Genomic DNA, 17,720 nt, shown 5'->3' on the forward strand with positions numbered 1-17,720 from the left:
TGAATCATTGTGTTTCTATTTCTTATGTTATTTCTTTGAGTACCAATCCACCTCCAATAATCAATATTTCTAGTTTGCACAATGCTTTGTATAACGATGCTTCATTATAGCGTTCTACATCTGTTTTGCATTTTCAGATAACGATTTTTGTTATATCTATTCTATATCATACTATTGATTGTTTATAATTTAGATGTTATGTCTTCACCCGGTGTAATTCTCTGGGTTGGATGACTTCTCCTGCATATTTTAATCATAGATTAATATGAGCTGCTAAGGCGGGCCATCAACACAATGTGGGGCTCTCATTTGGGCTTCTGCCTGCAATGTTTAAGTATTGATGTTTATACAGCTGCTAGTAAGAAAGCTGCAAAGAAAGCTTGGATCAAAATTATCTACACAGCTGCTCGGTAATTACCGTATTTACTCGAATGTAAGCCGCACTCGAATCTAAGCCGCACCTGAAAAATGAGACTCGAAATAAAGGAAAAAAAATATTCCCAAATCTAAGCCGCACCTGAAATTTGAGACTCGAAATTCAAGGGGAGAGAGAAGTTTTAGGCCGCACCTCCAAATCGAAACAAAGTTGGTCCATTGTAATATGAGACACAATTTAGGTCGAATGAATGACGATACAGCTACAGTAGTTTGGTTCGAGTCGAAAGCTTAGCAGTTAAGCTTTACCAGGTAGCCATTGCTATGCGTCAGGCGCTCCGTCCGTATTTATACGGATACCTTCCTTTTTCACGTGCTTCGTCTGGTTTGAATCGATTGCTTATTTTGCTTTGATCTGATAAGTGCCGTTTTCTATGTTATAGGTGTTTACGTCAGTCACTCTAAGCTGAAAATGCATTACTATACTGTGTCATGCATTGTTTGTCACATTCTGATAGTGCGTGTTTACGGCCTGTCGCTGCTCGCGGCATGGCTTGCTTTTGTGCGCGCTACCGCCGCCTACAATTAAAAAAAAGAGAGGAATCGTCTCATTAGCGAAACAATGGCAAGAGACTGCTATTTGTTGTTACTTACACTGCTGCTTTCTTTGATAATGATCAACAAGAACCAAATAATAGACTGCGTATGATAGAACATGTTCTGAATGAGAGTTTGGCGAAAATTTTTCTCCGTTTGAAAATCTTTGCGGCCGCTTCTTTAGTACATCAAATTCTGCACAGAAATTAGTCATCTTAGATTTAAAAATCTAGTCAGTTGCCGTGCTTCATTTCTGACTATATCACTATTAGGCATAAGAGTAATACGAATATAAACATGACACGATATGTATATTCTGCCGCGTTTGCTGTTGTTTCACTCTAGTTTCGTAGTTTATTTGGCAGACAGGATTTAAATGAGATAGAAGCAAACACGAAAGAATACATGGCAAAATGTTTATATTCGTATTATTCTTATGGTGAAGAGAATACTGCATGTGATTCACATTTCATCAGGTTCCTATTAGCAACCATCTCATCTCACAGGTAGGAAAAAATTCAGAACGTAGAGTTGGCCATATTGACAAAAATCCCAGTATTACCAGTCGGATTTTCGTAGTACATTGAAATTCGAAGATGAACAATACGGAATTTGTATTTACTTCGTTGGATAATGTATGAAAATGCAGTGGTCGAAACTCGGGCGGAGAAAAAAAGCTCGTCTTCCAATTTTTTTTTTTTAATTTTATTTATTGACGCAGAGGTTTTGGCGCCAGTATTTATCTTTGTGTCTACAAAGGATGCCTGTGTAGCGCTACATATATTCGACGGCAGAAGTTAGTTGTGGCGGCACCTATCAACATTTTTCAGAACTTCAGCGTGCTTTGCACTCGATTCTAAGCCGCAGGCGGTTTTTTGGATTACAAAAACCGGAAAAAAAGTGCGGCTTAGATTCGAGTAAATACGGTATATTGGCATCAAAACTGAAGATTACAGAGAGAGAGAGAAAGCTAAATATTGAATTCAGTCTTCCAAAATTGGTTCACTGAATATAATAATAAAATGGTTTCTGTTTTCACTCACTGCACAGCATTGAAATGTTATGCCTGTGGTAAACAGTAATTTTTTTTAGGTTTGATAGTATAGGCTAATTTGAATAAAACATTCCATATATACCATGTTTTCACTATTTATTGGTTACAGAGATCCAGCTGTTAAAATTCAACCCAAACAAATACTCAGAAAAGGTGTTAAGAAAATGCAAATAATTGTGTTAATCATAAATTGCACCTCCAATGTCAGTGGACTTGGAAATTCTCTTGATACCACCACGTCTACTGTAGCTCTGCTAAGGTGATTCTGGAATTACTTATGGGGGGCAGCCCTATTCATGATCTGCATTATCATTTCATCTCTTGTGTGTACTTTTTATTTGTAGAGTTCAGCTTTCAACCACTCCCCCAGAAAAAAAGAAAGAAAGAAAGAAAGGAGTAATATCCAGGTAGCTGGGTGACCAACAATCATCATCATTCTGTGGATCCATCTTCCAAGGTATTTTAGATTTATATATATTTCACCTGATGACTAGAATGTGCAGGGGCCCAACATGCTGGAAGAACATACATCCTCATAGCCAAAAGAACCTCTTCCAATATTGCTGGAAGCTGATTTATAAGATATTCTAGATATTAGGAGCCTGTAAGATTATTCAATAACATAACAAGTCCAATCAACCATTGTCCATCACACTGCCATGAAAAAGATATATCGCTACTCACCATACATATAAGATGTAGAGTCACAGACATGCACAACAAAGAGGCTACTATACATATAAGGTTGTAAGGTTGCGGCCAAAAGATCATTTTCCGAAATAGAAAATGCACACACACACACACACACATATATATATATATATATATATATATATATATATATATATATATATATATATATATATATATATATATATATATATATATAATAGAGGGAAACATTCCACGTGGGAAAAATATATTTAAAAAGAAAGATGATGAGACTTACCAAACAAAAGCGCTGGCAGGTCGATAGACACACAAACAAACACAAACATACACACAAAATTCTAGCTTTCGCAACCAACGGTTGCCTCGTCAGGAAAGAGGGAAGGAGAAGGAAAGACAAAAGGATATGGGTTTTAAGGGAGAGGGTAAGGAGTCATTCCAATCCCGGGAGCGGAAAGACTTACCTTAGGGAGAAAAAAGGACAGGTATACACTAGCACACACACACATATCCATCCACACATACACAGACACAAGCAGACATGCTCCCGGGACTGGAATGACTCCTTACCCTCTCCCTTAAAACCCACATCCTTTCGTCTTCCCCTCTCCTTCCCTCTTTCCTGATGAGGCAACAGTTTGTTGCGAAAGCTTGAATTTTGTGTGTATGTTTGTGTTCGTTTGTGTGTCTGTCGACCTGCCAGCACTTTCATTTGGTAAGTCACATCATCTTTGTTTTTAGGTATATATATATATATATATATATATATATATATATATATATATATATATATATATATATATGAATATAATAGAGGGAAACATTCCACGTGGGAAAAATATATTTAAAAAGAAAGATGATGAGACTTACCCAACAAAAGCACTGGCAGGTCGATAGACACACAAATAAACACAAACATATACACAGAACTCAAGCTTTCGCAACAAACTGTTGCCTCATCAGGAAAGAGGGAAGGAGAGGGAAAGACGAAAGGATGTGGGTTTTAAGGGAGAGGGTAAGGAGTCATTCCAGTCCCGGGAGCGGAAAGACCCACCTTAGGGGGAAAAAAGGACAGGCCCACACTCGCACACACACACATATCCATCCACACATATACAGACACAAGCAGACATATTTAAAGACAAAGCAGAGATCTCTGCTCCGTCTTCAAATCTGTCCGCCTGCGTCTGCATATGTGTGGATGGATATGTGTGTGTGTGCGAGTGCACACCCGTCCCTTTCTCCCCATAAGGCAAGTCCTTCCGCTCCCGGGACTGGAACGACTCCCCACCCTCCCCCCCAAAACCCACATCCTTTCGTCCCTCCCCCTCCCCCCCCTCCCTCCCGACGAGGCAACAGTCTGTTGCGAAAGCTTGAACTCTGTGCGCATGCCTGCGTTCGTTTGTGTGTCCGTCGACCTGCCAGCACCTTCATCTGGTAAGTCACATCATCTTTAAAAAGAAAGATGATGAGACTTACCCAACAAAAGCGCTGGCAGGTCGACAGACACACAAACAAACACAAACACACACACAAAACTCCAGCCCTCGCAACCAACGGCCGCCTCGTCAGGAAAGAGGGAAGGAGAAGGAAAGACAAAAGGATTGGGCTTCAAGGGAGAGGGCAAGGAGCCACTCCAATCCCGGGAGCGGAAAGACCCACCTTAGGGGGAAAAAAGGACAGGCCCACACTCGCACACACACACATATCCATCCACACATACACAGACACAAGCAGACATTTGTAAAGGCAAAGAGTTTGGGCTGCCCAAACTCTTTGCTTTTACAAATGTCTGCTTGTGTCTGTGTATGTGTGGATGGATATGTGTGTGTGTGCGAGTGTGGGCCTGTCCTTTTTTCCCCCTAAGGTGGGTCTTTCCGCTCCCGGGATTGGAGTGGCTCCTTGCCCTCTCCCTTGAAGCCCAATCCTTTTGTCTTTCCTTCTCCTTCCCTCTTTCCTGACGAGGCGGCCGTTGGTTGCGAGGGCTGGAGTTTTGTGTGTGTGTTTGTGTTTGTTTGTGTGTCTGTCGACCTGCCAGCGCTTTTGTTGGGTAAGTCTCATCATCTTTCTTTTTAAATATATATATATATATATATATACCTAAAAACAAAGATGATGTGACTTACCAGATGAAGGTGCTGGCAGGTCGACGGACACACAAACGAACGCAGGCATGCGCACAGAGTTCAAGCTTTCGCAACAGACTGTTGCCTCGTCGGGAGGGAGGGGGGGGAGGGGGAGGGACGAAAGGATGTGGGTTTTGGGGGGGAGGGTGGGGAGTCGTTCCAGTCCCGGGAGCGGAAGGACTTGCCTTGTGGGGAGAAAGGGACGGGTGTGCACTCGCACACACACACATATCCATCCACACATATGCAGACGCAGGCAGACATATTTGAAGACGGAGCAGAGATCTCTGCTTTGTCTTTAAATATGTCTGCTTGTGTCTGTATATGTGTGGATGGATATGTGTGTGTGTGCGCGAGTGTATACCCGTCCTTTTTTCCCCATAAGGTAAGTCTTTCCGCTCCCGGGACTGGAATGACTCCTTACCCTCTCCCTTAAAACCCACATCCTTTCGTCTTTCCCTCTCCTTCCCTCTTTCCTGATGAGGCAACAGTTTGTTGCGAAAGCTTGAGTTTTGTGTATATGTTTGTGTTTATTTGTGTGTCTATCGACCTGCCAGCGCTTTTGTTGGGTAAGTCTCATCATCTTTCTTTTTATATATATATATATATATATATATATATATATATATATATATATATAATAGAGGGAAACACTCCACGTGGGAAAAATATATCTAAAAAGAAAGATGATGAAACTTACCAAACAAAAGCGCTGGCAGGTCGATAGACACACAAACAAACAAACATACACACAAAATTCTAGCTTTCGCAACCAATGGTTGCCTCGTCAGGAAAGAGGGAAGGAGAAGGAAAGACAAAAGGATATGGGTTTTAAGGGAGAGGGTAAGTCTTTCCGCTCCCGGGATTGGAATGACTCCTTACCCTCTCCCTTAAAACCCATATCCTTTTGTCTTTCCTTCTCCTTCCCTCTTTCCTGACGAGGCAACCATTGGTTGCGAAAGCTAGAATTTTGTGTGTATGTTTGTGTTTGTTTGTGTGTCTATCGACCTGCCAGCGCTTTTGTTTGGTAAGTTTCATCATCTTTCTTTTTAGATATATATATATATATATATATATATATGGTGGAAGGTGTACACGATCAAAGACTGAGCCACGTGTGAAAGCACCCACATGATTTACCAACTGACCTGCCTACACTGTGACGCTTTCTATGTGGGAATGACCAGCAACAAACTATCCATTCGCATGAATGGACACAGGCAGACAGTGTTTGTTGGTAATGAGGATCACCCTGTGGTTAAACATGCCTTGGTGCACGGCCAGTTCATCTTGGCACAGTGTTACACCGTCCGGGTTATCTGGATACTTCCCACTAACACCAACCTATCCGAACTCCGGAGATGGGAACTTGCCCTTCAATATATCCTCTCTTCCTGTTATCCACCAGGCCTTAATCTCCACTAATTTCAAGTTGCCGCCACTCATACCTCACCTGTCATTCAACAACATCTTTGCCTCTGCACTTCTGCCTCGACTGCCATCTCTGGCCAAACTCTTTGCCTTTAAATATGTCTGCTTGTGTCTGTATATGTGTGGATGGATATGTGTGTGTGTGTGCGAGTGTATACCTGTCCTTTTCTCCCCCTAAGGTAAGTCTTTCCGCTCCCGGGATTGGAATGACTCCTTACCCTCTCCCTTAAAACCCACATCCTTTCATGCCTCTCCTTCCCTCTTTCCTGACGAAGCAACCGGGGGTTGTGAAAGCTCGAAATTTTGTGTGTATGTTTGTGTGCTTTTTTGGACTATCAATGCGCATGCACAGACATTCACTGTAAATCAAATGAAAAGTGACAAGTTAATTGTCAAAACTGAAAATCATAATGGTGCCATAAAGCATGGTGTTTCTGATGAGAGGTATTTATCAAAAATGTATTACAGATTCATAAATTTTTAAGAATCACACATGTCTGATACGGCATTTTTGTAATACACAAGAAGGTCCTTTAGTTATTTAGCTTCAGAACACTGTTCACATGTGATACTGTTGTATATAGGAAAGTTTCAATGTAAGAAAATTGCAGCCAAGCATAATGTTTACCCATATGTCTGCTTGTGTCTGTATATGTGTGGATGGATATGTGTGTGTGTGCGAGTGTATACCCGTCCTTTTTTCCCCCTAAGGTAAGTCTTTCCGCTCCCGGGACTGGAATGACTCCTTACCCTCTCCCTTAAAACCCACATCCTTTCATCTTTCCCTCTCCTTCCCTCTTTCCTGATGAGGCAACAGTTTGTTGCGAAAGCTTGAATTTTGTGTGTATGTTTGTGTTCGTTTATGTGTCTGTCGACCTGCCAGCACTTTCATTTGGTAAGTCACATCATCTTTGTTTTTACGTGGAATGTTTCCTTCTATTATAACTATATATTCACACAAGCACAAGTAACACACAAATGACCACTGTCTCCAGTGGCCAGAGACAGTATTCATTTGAGTGTCAGTTGTGCTATCGTGTGTGTGTTTGTGGGTTGTTGATCCCACATTCCTCGGCTTCCAGAAGATATAGACGTAGTTTCACATTGTGGCCTAGTGAACAATACAACAGCTTATGAAACACTGGATCAGCTTTGTGACTGAATTCAGGATGCCCTCACAGACATGAAAATGTTGTTCTTAATGGAGTAACAAAAAAAAAAAGTGTGTGTGAAATCTTATGGGACTTAACTGCTAAGTTCATCAGTCCCTAAGCTTACACACTACTTAAACTAAATTATCATAAGGACAAAAACACACACCCATGCCCGAGGGAGGACTCGAACCTCCGCCGGGACCAGCCGCACAGTCCATGACTGCAGCACCTTAGAATGGAGTAACATCTTCATATATAACAGTAATTTCGGGTGTACCATTAAGGAGTGTTTTAAGTATGTTACTGTACATGAAATACATAAATGAGCCTCTGAAAGCTTCAGAACACTGTTCACAGGTGATACTGTTGTATATAGGAAAGTTTCAATGTAAGAAAATTGCAGCCAAGCATAATGTTTACCCATTAGTCTAGTAAACATTTACATAATGTGTGAATAGTAAGTAAATACAGGTTCCGTTTCCAAAACAATAACCAAATTAACTGTAAATTAAACAACATTCTGCCACCTTCTTGTAATTTTACAGATGACTGTCAGTAGTGTTAATGCTAACATGATTTAATCCTTAAATACAAGTGAGGGACTATCAATGCGCATGCACAGACATTCACTGTAAATCGAATGAAAAGTGACAAGTTAATTGTCAAAACTGAAAATCATAATGGTGCCATAAAGCATGGTGTTTCTGATGAGAGGTATTTATCAAAAATGTATTACAGATTCATAAATTTTTAAGAATCACACATGTCTGATACAGCATTTTTGTAATACACAAGAAGGTCCTTTAGTTATATTTTAGATATAATATTATCCAATGGTTAGAAATTATTTTATTGTCTACACAGTTAACACATCTGGTTGGAATATTTCTTCAAATATTCTTATCTCATATAGAAAGGAAGACATTGAAGTTATGGGCAAGATCTTAATAGAAATTTGAACACACAAATTTCAAATTACTTTACTAACCTGTATGGGTCCTCAAATGAACCTGCAAGAGTGTAGCACCCTGGAACTCTCTATGACAATGTTCACAAGTGTAAGTCTTCTTGCGTATCACCTGACCTGCATGAGCACGTAGATGCTGCCTCAAATTATCTTTGCGGCTGAACATTCGCCCACACACCTGAGTAATAGACATAAAAATTGTAAAGAAACTTATAACGCGATATGATAAATAAATACAAAGTTTAGGTCAACTACAATTACCTGACATGGAAAATTAGTCCTTGACTTCCCATCACAGCCCGTTTGTGAAACGTGTCTCTCTAAATGATATTTTCTACTAAATGTTTTCTGACACCGTGTACATGAGTAGGGTTTCAGACCTGTCAAACAAAAGAAATAAACATAATGTTTTCTCTTCATGACATACATATTTCTGATAAAGATTCTGCATTAACTGCCATTACAAGTCAAATCAAAATAGTAGCTGTAAACATTCAGTCAAATATGAAATTGTGGTTAGTGAATGTCACTGCTATCATTTATAAGTTTTTCTTTTACATGTGAATCTGAATTACTTTCCCAGATGTGATTTACAGTAATAACACCAAACAGCTGTCCCTAATTCTTTGTCTGGATCATCCTATTTCAACTGATTAAAGTAAAAACCAGTTTCCAAAAATGGTTCAGCAAATGAACCATCAGAAATGACCAAATACTGATTTGGTATACACATTCCAGTCACATTAATGTGGCCACCTGTCAAATGCCCGAACAGCCACCTTTTTCAGTGCAGACCACTGAAAGATGTGCAGGAAGTGTGTCAATGAGGTTCTGTAAGGTACAGAAATGGATGTGGAGGCATGCCAACTGTAGTGCCATGGCAGGCTGCACCAGGTTTCTCAGTTGAGGATCCATGGCATGAACAGCTCAATCGATGTGGGCACAAAGATTCTCAATTTGATTTGAATCCAGCAAGTTTGGTAGGCAAGGGAGTATGGTAAACTCACGTGGTCTTCAAACCAAGCACACATACTGCGAGATGTGACACATTGCATTGTCCTGCTGGTAAATGCCATTGTGCCAAGGGAAAACACACGCACATAGTAACATACATGGTCCCCAAGGCAACATGCATACTTGTGCTGATCCATTATGCCTTCCAGAATCACGAGATCTCCCAGGGAATATCACAAAAACATCCCCCAGACCATAAAACTCCCTCCTCCAGTCTGGAACCTTCCGACAATCGTGAAAGTGTTTGTACCATCTGTCTGGTGGGGCATAAAACGTGATCCATTTGGAAAGGCCACCTGTCGCCACTCAGTGGATGTACAGTTGCGGTATTGGTGTGCAAATTGCAGCCTTGGACACCGATGAAAAGCAGTCAGCATGGGTGCATGAACGAAGTGCCTGCTGCGTAGGCTCACACACAGCAACATACGCTGAATGGTCACTGAGGAGAAACCGTTTGTAGCCTCTTGGTGCACCTGGGCAGTTAGCTGCTCAACAGCTGCCTGTACACATCTCTGCAGCTGTCATTCACCGCTGTCATCTATGGTCTGTGGTGCACCAAGGTTGCCTCGGCACCAGGTCTGGATAGTGCTATTTTGCCATCCATGGTATACTATAACCTTGGCAGCATGGGAACAGTTTACAGACTTAACTGTTTCAGAAATGCTTCCAAACCTTGGCCCAAAAGCCGATGTGATAGGACATCACATAAATTGCTTCAGTTCTGCATTATAACAATGACTGCCCTGATTCCCTCATCCTCCACAACATACTTTATACACCTACCACTTTTAGTACTGCCACATGACATCTGTGAGTGTTTACTACACTTCGACATTGAACATAGGTGGTGGTCACATTAATGTTACTGGACCGTATACTAAGTACATTCTTATGTTTTGAGTATACTGAAATAATCAAAAAACTGCCAAGATTCACTAGATATCTCCAAGTATATAAAGAAAGAGAAGCTTTATAAGAACTGAATAAGAAGTTGTTTAATTATATTGTATGAGGGTTGAATGAAAAGTAATGCCTCCACTTTCATTAATTGGGTTTGGATGGTAATATTTTAATAAATGAAACACAGAAATAATCCTTAGAATGTGATCTTTAAGTACCAATATTCACATTTCCACATGGTCACCAGCCAATTGGATACATTTCTGCCAATGACAAACAAGTTTTCTGATGGCGTCGTGGAAGAAGTCAACATTCTGTTTCCTCAACCACAGTCCCACAGTTCTCTCAACATCTTCATCAGAAGCATAATGATGTCCCCATTGATAGTCTTTCATTATTGGGAACAGGTGGAAGCCAGACGGTGCTAAATCTGGACTGTATGGATGATGCCGTATGGTGGTGAGATTCAGTCTCTGAAGTTCTGCTGTGGTGGCACGTGAAGTGTGTGGTTTGGCACTATCATGCCACAGGAAAAGATTTCCCTTGTCCTTTCGGACCCTTGGTAGCCGTGTTTCAGAGTTCGCAGCATTGTGATGTAATGCTCTGAATTTACTGTTGTTCACAATCAAGGAAATCAACATGGATAACACTATCTGCATCCCAGAACACTGTGGCCATGATCTTTCCAGTTGAGAGCTGTGTCTTGAACTTCTTTTTCTGGGGCGAGTCTTTGTGTTGAAATTCCATAGACTGACATTCCGTCTATGGGTCGTAATGGTGTACCCCCGTTTTGTCTCCTGTCACAATTGAATGGAGAAAAGCATCACCTTCATTCTCATAAAGCGAGAGGAGTTCCTGGCAAATTTCAAGTCTGTGTGCTTTCATTTCAGGAGTCAGCATCTGGGGTACCCAGCATGTACAGATCTTTCAAAAGCCAAGCAAAGCAATAATGTGACCCACATGTTCTCGTGAAATGCCGATTGTGCTTCTGATTTCTCTCTGAGTGATACGACGATCACGCTGAATCAATCTGTCAACATTTAGCTTGTGAACACGGTGGTTGTTGTCACAGGATATCCACTCTTTGTTTGTCACATAGGTCAGATGTTCCCGCCTCAACATCTTTACACTTACTTGCCCAATGACACACAACACCCACATCAACTCAATGACTATAAACTGCTGTCATTCTCCGATGAGTCTCTTGTGGGGTGACACCTGCTGCTGTCAAGAATTCAGTGACTGCATGTTGCTTAAATTGCACTGACCAACCGTCCAAGCAGGGTTCCATACTTTACACGATAACAACACAACCGTTCAATGCTAAGGCTTCGTGCCAACTGGAGTTGTAGAGAAGAGGCTACAAAACAAGCCAGTGCCTGCCACACACCAACACTGCCAACTGTTGAAGAGTTACGAAGGTGGAGGCATTACTTTTCAGTCAACCCTCGTATATGATTTATGTAGCACATTTAGCATTTAAAGTTTTAAGATTAATTGCTCTAAATCCGTCTATTCGGTTACTTTAAAATCCATATTTTTCACAAAATATACAATTTATTATGATCTTTTTTTAATTTTAATATTCAGCTTCATTTACAGTCATGTTTATTGTTTATAGTACTGGTAAGATGGACAACTAGATTTACAGCCCATTTTGACTTCCAACACACACACACACACACACACACACACACACACACACACTGTTTTCCTGACCTCTTGACCTCTTTATTTTGAGACTCCTAAATTACGCGAATCCAGAAACTTTGTATATGGACCACAATATTGGTCTCACCATATTTCCTTTCAAGGCTAAATTTGATGTGGTGCTCAGTGGCAGCCAATTTGATTTGTTGTTTTAGATGGGTATGTCGCTGATGTTCCTTACATCTTTCCTCACCTATCCTGATAGACAGTACACCTCTATCGAAACATGGCATCCAGTGTCTTTTGTTCCCTTTAACTAAGATAAAAATTATTCTTTGTAAATTTAAAGATGATCCAGGTCTCTGAAAGCTTGGTGTGTATCACATTCCATGTGTTGTGCTTTGTTTTGTTTTAGGGTGCAAAACCAACTAGGGTCATACGCTCCCATGTCAAAACTGTAGAACACGAAGACAAAGAGAGGAGTTAAAAATGACAACACGTTAATCCCAATCGACAGAGGAGGAGACAGCTATAAACATGGACGTGGAGAAAGGTCTATAAAATAGGCCATACAGAAACGGAGGTCCTGAATTAAAAATTAAATGGGCTTCGCCATATTGCTAAGACGGTTAAAAAGTAAAACGTGGTCAAAAGCCCATGTGTTATTCAATAAAACCGTTGATAACTCAGAAGGCAAACACAAATAACAACGTAAGTGGTTAAAAAAAGGGCATTCCGTCAGGAAAAGGCTGACCATCTAAGGCTGAGCCAATGAGCACAAAGTGGTGGGGGAGCACCACTTAACAAATGGTGGTGGCTAAAAAGACAGTGCCCGATATGCAACCTATCTAAAATTATCTCGTCGGGCTGAGAGGAGGTTTTCCAAGCCGCTGGGAGAGGTTTAATAACCCAGAGCTTGTTCCCATAAAGGGAGGACCAGTGGTGATGCCAAAGTGACACCACCTGTTGACATATGGCAACACAGGGATCATTAGAGGGAATGTAAGAACTAGCAGGCTGAAGTACGAGGACTGCAGCCTTGGCGGCAGTGTCAACAGCCTCATTTCCTGTCAGACCGACATGATCAGGAACCCACATAAACATCACAGTGGCCCATCAAGAGTGAGCAAATGACAACTTTCCTGGACCCATTGCACTAAGGGATGGATGGTGTACAGCTCACAGACGCTTTGAAGGGCACTGAGAGAATGAGTAGATGACCCTATTGAAAAGCCTGTGTTGCCAGATGTACTGTGTGGCTTGATACAGGGTGAAGAGCTATACTGTGGACACTGAGCAGTGTTATGGAAGCCAATACTGAAAAACGTCAGCGCCCATGAGAAAAGCATACGAGACACCACAGTCTTGCATATCTGCTGAGGAGAAAGTCACTGTGGTAAGACAGCAGTAGTTCAACAGCTTCTGCATACAGGCACTCAACCAGGCTAGTGTAAAAGATGCCAGTGGCCAAATGGATGCCATGATGGTGAGTAGTATTGAGACAGTGTAAGAGGGACGCACGTGCAGATGCATGAACGAAACACCCATAGTCTAGTTTCGAATGGACAAAGGACCGGTACAAATGCAGGAGGGTGGATTGATCTGCTCCCCAGGAAGTACCACTGAGGGATCGCATACAGCAGGCTGCTTGGTAAGAGATGTGGGAGGACCAGGAAAGTTTCCTATCGAGCATGAGCCCCAGGAATTTCGTAGTTTCAATGAACAGAAGAGCTACAGGCCCAAGAGGTAAAGATGATGGAAGAAACCAACCGCGCAGCCAGAAATTCATACAAACAGTTTTTTCAGTGGAAAAACAAAAGCCGTTGTCGATACTCCATAAGTAAAGACAATTGAGACATTGCTGAAGACACCACTCAATGAGACAAGTCCATAGAGAACTGCAATACATGGCAAAACCATGAACAAAAAGGGAGCCGGAGATGCCCAGCGGGAGACAGGCCATCACAGGGTTAATGGCCATAGCAAAGAGGACAAAGCTCTGGACAGAATCCTAAGGAACACTGTTTTCCTGGATAAAGGTGTCAGACAAAGCAGAATCCACACGTACCTTGGAAACTCGGTCTTTTACAAATTCCTCAAGGAAATGAAACATGCGGCCTCAGAAACCCCATGTGTAGATATTACAGTGGGTACCAGTCCTTCAGCAGATGTTGCAGGCTTTGTCCAAATCGAAGAACACAGCAACAGTCGGGGGGTCAACTGCAGAACAGCACGCTCAAAAACCACACTCTGCAGTGGTTAGCAAACTGCAAGACTCGAGCCACCATACCAGCCAGGCATGAATCATGGTGAGAGAAATGGGGTAGTAGCTAGGAGGGGGTTTGTCCTTCCGGGGCTTAGGTATGGGTATGACAGTGGCTTCACGCCAGCATCTGTGAAACATGCCCTCTGTGCAGATGCTACTGTACGCATGAAGTAGAAAGTGCTTGTCCACAAGAGAAAGGTGCTGCAACATCAGAATGTAAACATCGACTGCCCCTGGGGCGGAGGGTCAGGATGAAGTGAGAGCATGATCTAGCTCCCTCATAGTAAAGGTGGCATTGTAGCACTCATGATTCTGAGAAGAGAAGGATATCGCCCGAGTCTCCTCTGCTCGTTTTCGATGGAGGAAGGCAAGGTCATAGAGGGAGGAGCTCGAAATCTCTGCAAAATGGTGACCCAAGGTGTTGGAGATAGCAATTAGGTCCACTATGACATCATCAAATACCGTCAGACCAGAAATTCAGGAATGGATCTTGTCCCAGAGAGTTACAGGAGGTTGGTCCACACGACGGAAGAGGGAGTGGAACTGTTAAAAGAACTACTGAATGAAACCCGGCTAGCTTTTTTGCTATCCCAAAGAACGCGACGATACTTTGCACGCAACTGTTTATAATGAATGCAGTTTGCCATCATGGGACGATGGTTAAAAATTCGAGGGAGCACATCTCTGCACACAAATTGTGTCACAGCATGCCTCAATCCACAAAGGGGACTGGGACATGGCATGGTAAAGAGGAAGTGCGAGTAATGGCACATTCTGTAGTGGTAAAGATAATGTTTGTAAGATATTCTACCTGCTCATCACAACTGGAGCAATCTTGTTCATCAAATATCGCCAGGGACAAGAAAAGCCTCCAGTAGGCCTTAATAAGCTGCCATCTGGGTGTGCAGATATGTGGGGTAGGAGTCAGCAAACGGATAGCACACTGGAAATGGTTGATCGAGTGTGGATCAGAGAGAACAGATCACTGAAGACAGTGGGCAAGCTGGGCATTGCAGAAGGATAGGTCAAAATGGGAATAGATGTGCATGGAGTCTGAGAGAAACATGGATGCTCCTGTGTTAAGGCAGAAGAGGTTAAGTTCAATGATAAGATCAGCGAAGAGGGCACCGCTTGGACAGGTTCCAGGAAAACCCAGCAGAAAGAGGTAGCTGCCCAATAAGCTGGAGGAAGTCTGCCCTGGTAACATCAAATGATGGAGGAATGTAAACAGTACAAAGGGAAAAGGTCAAATGAGGAAGGAAAATGCAAAATGCAACTGCTTGAAGGTGGGTAGTCTGGGAGATGGCTTGACTATAAATGTCATCCCGTGTGAGCAGCGTGACTCCCCATGAGATGGAATGCCATCCTTGGGGTGAATATCAAAATGGATCAGGAAACAATTCAAGAGCTCAAAGCAGTCATGAGAACGCAATTTTATTTCCTGAGAGCAGAGAACAATCAGATGCTGTGATTCTAAGACCAGTCATAAATCCTCTTTGTTTGATCAAAATCCACAAACATTCCACTGAAGGAGAGTCATAATGAGGAACGGCGAGTGGAAAAAAAATGGAAGGGGTGTCACCTCGGCGGCTGCCAAGTGCCAGCCTTCAAAGACTCACTACTACAGGGCACAGAGGCTGGAGGCTCCTGCTCCATCAGATCTACAGAGGCATCGCATTCTCCTTCTGTCGATCTGCAGAGTGCATGGCAGAAAAATGGTTGGCGATGCGCACCAGCAACATGGAGGTATGTTAGGCAAGAGTATCAAGTAGCGACACTGTCAAAAAAGATCTCCAAGTTGGCGAAGGAGAAGACCATTTGCCTTTGTTTGACTTCCTGAAGCCTTTCCGGTTGGCTGAGGAAGACTCAGATGTTTGTTGGCTGGAGGGACGTAGGTAGTCTTTGTAAAAGTATTCCTTCTGTCCTTTTTGGTCTGCCGATTGTGTAGCAGGTGACTTTGTCCCGGGAGTCAAATGTTTGATGGCTTGTTGCAAAGCTGGAGGAGGACACAGCAATGCTACCATGACACTGGGCGATTTCACAAACACAGTGCTGAATTTGATGTCGCATGTCCACGTGGCCATGTTCTTCATGGAGCAAGAACAGTACTGTAAGTGCCAGATGGTAGAACACACTGTTTGCGACTAGCCAGTAACTTGCTAGCAGCCGGGTAAGGCATTTTTTCCTTTACCCAGATCTCCCGGATTGTCTGCTCATCGAGATACACGGGACAATCTCAAGAGGAGGCAGCATGGTCACTACTGCAATCAATACAGCGGGTAGAAGGAGGCAGACAATCACCCTCTTGCGCACCCCTACCACAGGTTACACATTTGGTCAGGCATCGACAAGACATCTGGTTGTGGTTTAAATGATGGCACTGGTAGCAGCACATTGGGTTCAGAATGTACGGTCGACCTATGATAACTTCATACCCTACTTTGATCTTGGACGGAAGCACCACTCTACCAAAGACGACAAAAAGAGTGCATGTGGGCACTAAGGATGCATCTCCCTTTTTCATCACGCAATGGATGGAAATGACACCCTAATCTGGGAGGTACATTTCAATTCGACAATCAGACCATCAAGCAGCCTAGTGTAAAAATAAAAAAAAAATAAAAAAAAAAAAAAAACACAAGAAGAATTCAGGATTCTGTGGGCCTCAACACAAGCAGGATAGCCATGGAGAAGCAAAGTGGCAAACAGTTGTTGTGCTAGAGAATCAGAAGTAGTCTACAAAAGCAAATTGCCATTGCGTAAGTGAGAGCAGGATTTCACAGCACCGGCAATTGCATCAATACCTTCCTGAATAAGAAATGGATTTACCATTGCAAAGGACTGACCGCCTCCAGTATGCGAAACCACAAGAAACCGTGGTGCAGCTGAGAGGGTCTTTGAATTGGGATCTTCATTCCATTTTATGTTGTAGATGTGGACTGCGAAGATGATGATTGGCTCATTGTGAGAAAATATCTCATGATGCCAGATCTCCGATGGTGCGCTCCTCCCAACAAGGAGTCCCCCATCAGAGAGGCTCACCCATCTTAAGTGATTGTTCACATCTCAGGTCACACCTGCTGAACACCTGACAGATGGACCAATCGACAATTTGGAAAGGTAGCAGCTCAGGGACCCTGTTCTGTATCTCTCTGCCATTTTGCCGATTGGCTCGGTATGCAAGCGCACCGAACAGTCTTGTTTTCAAAGGAGAGCCCCAACATTATTCTGTAAGCATTTCAGATGTGATGTCGAATGGTCCTAAAGAACCAAAAATGCTGTGGCCAGTTCTCCTCGCGCCAACCAACCAAAAGCAATATGCTTCAGATCCACGCATGCACACTGCAGCGCCACAGCAGCATGAAAACGAAGCAGCTAGCAGCCGACACAGGCACACTATTCTTCACAGTGGTGAAAAGTGTGGTTAGAGTATGTAATACTGTTCAAATTTCGCTGACCATGTGCTTCCATGAATGCATTATAGTGATAAATTATTGATTGTGTTCTGGAAACTATC

At 42.5% G+C, this 17,720-nt stretch overlaps 1 protein-coding gene across 1 annotated transcript in view; it reads right to left on the reverse strand.

Annotated features, from left to right (window-relative positions):
• The window catches only part of LOC126092360 (gastrula zinc finger protein XlCGF57.1-like), a 128,985-nt gene that overhangs the window by 35,857 nt on the left and 75,408 nt on the right, over positions 1-17,720 (reverse strand). Inside the window, exons 7-8 of the mRNA XM_049907902.1 lie at positions 8,635-8,753; positions 8,395-8,551 (exon numbers count right to left, since the gene is read on the reverse strand). Coding sequence (XP_049763859.1) covers positions 8,395-8,551; positions 8,635-8,753 — 276 coding nt within the window. The remainder of the gene's footprint in view (positions 1-8,394; positions 8,552-8,634; positions 8,754-17,720) is intronic.

This window comes from Schistocerca cancellata, chromosome 7, assembly GCF_023864275.1.
Source record: "Schistocerca cancellata isolate TAMUIC-IGC-003103 chromosome 7, iqSchCanc2.1, whole genome shotgun sequence".
In the NCBI taxonomy this organism is placed as follows: Eukaryota; Metazoa; Arthropoda; class Insecta; order Orthoptera; family Acrididae; genus Schistocerca; species Schistocerca cancellata.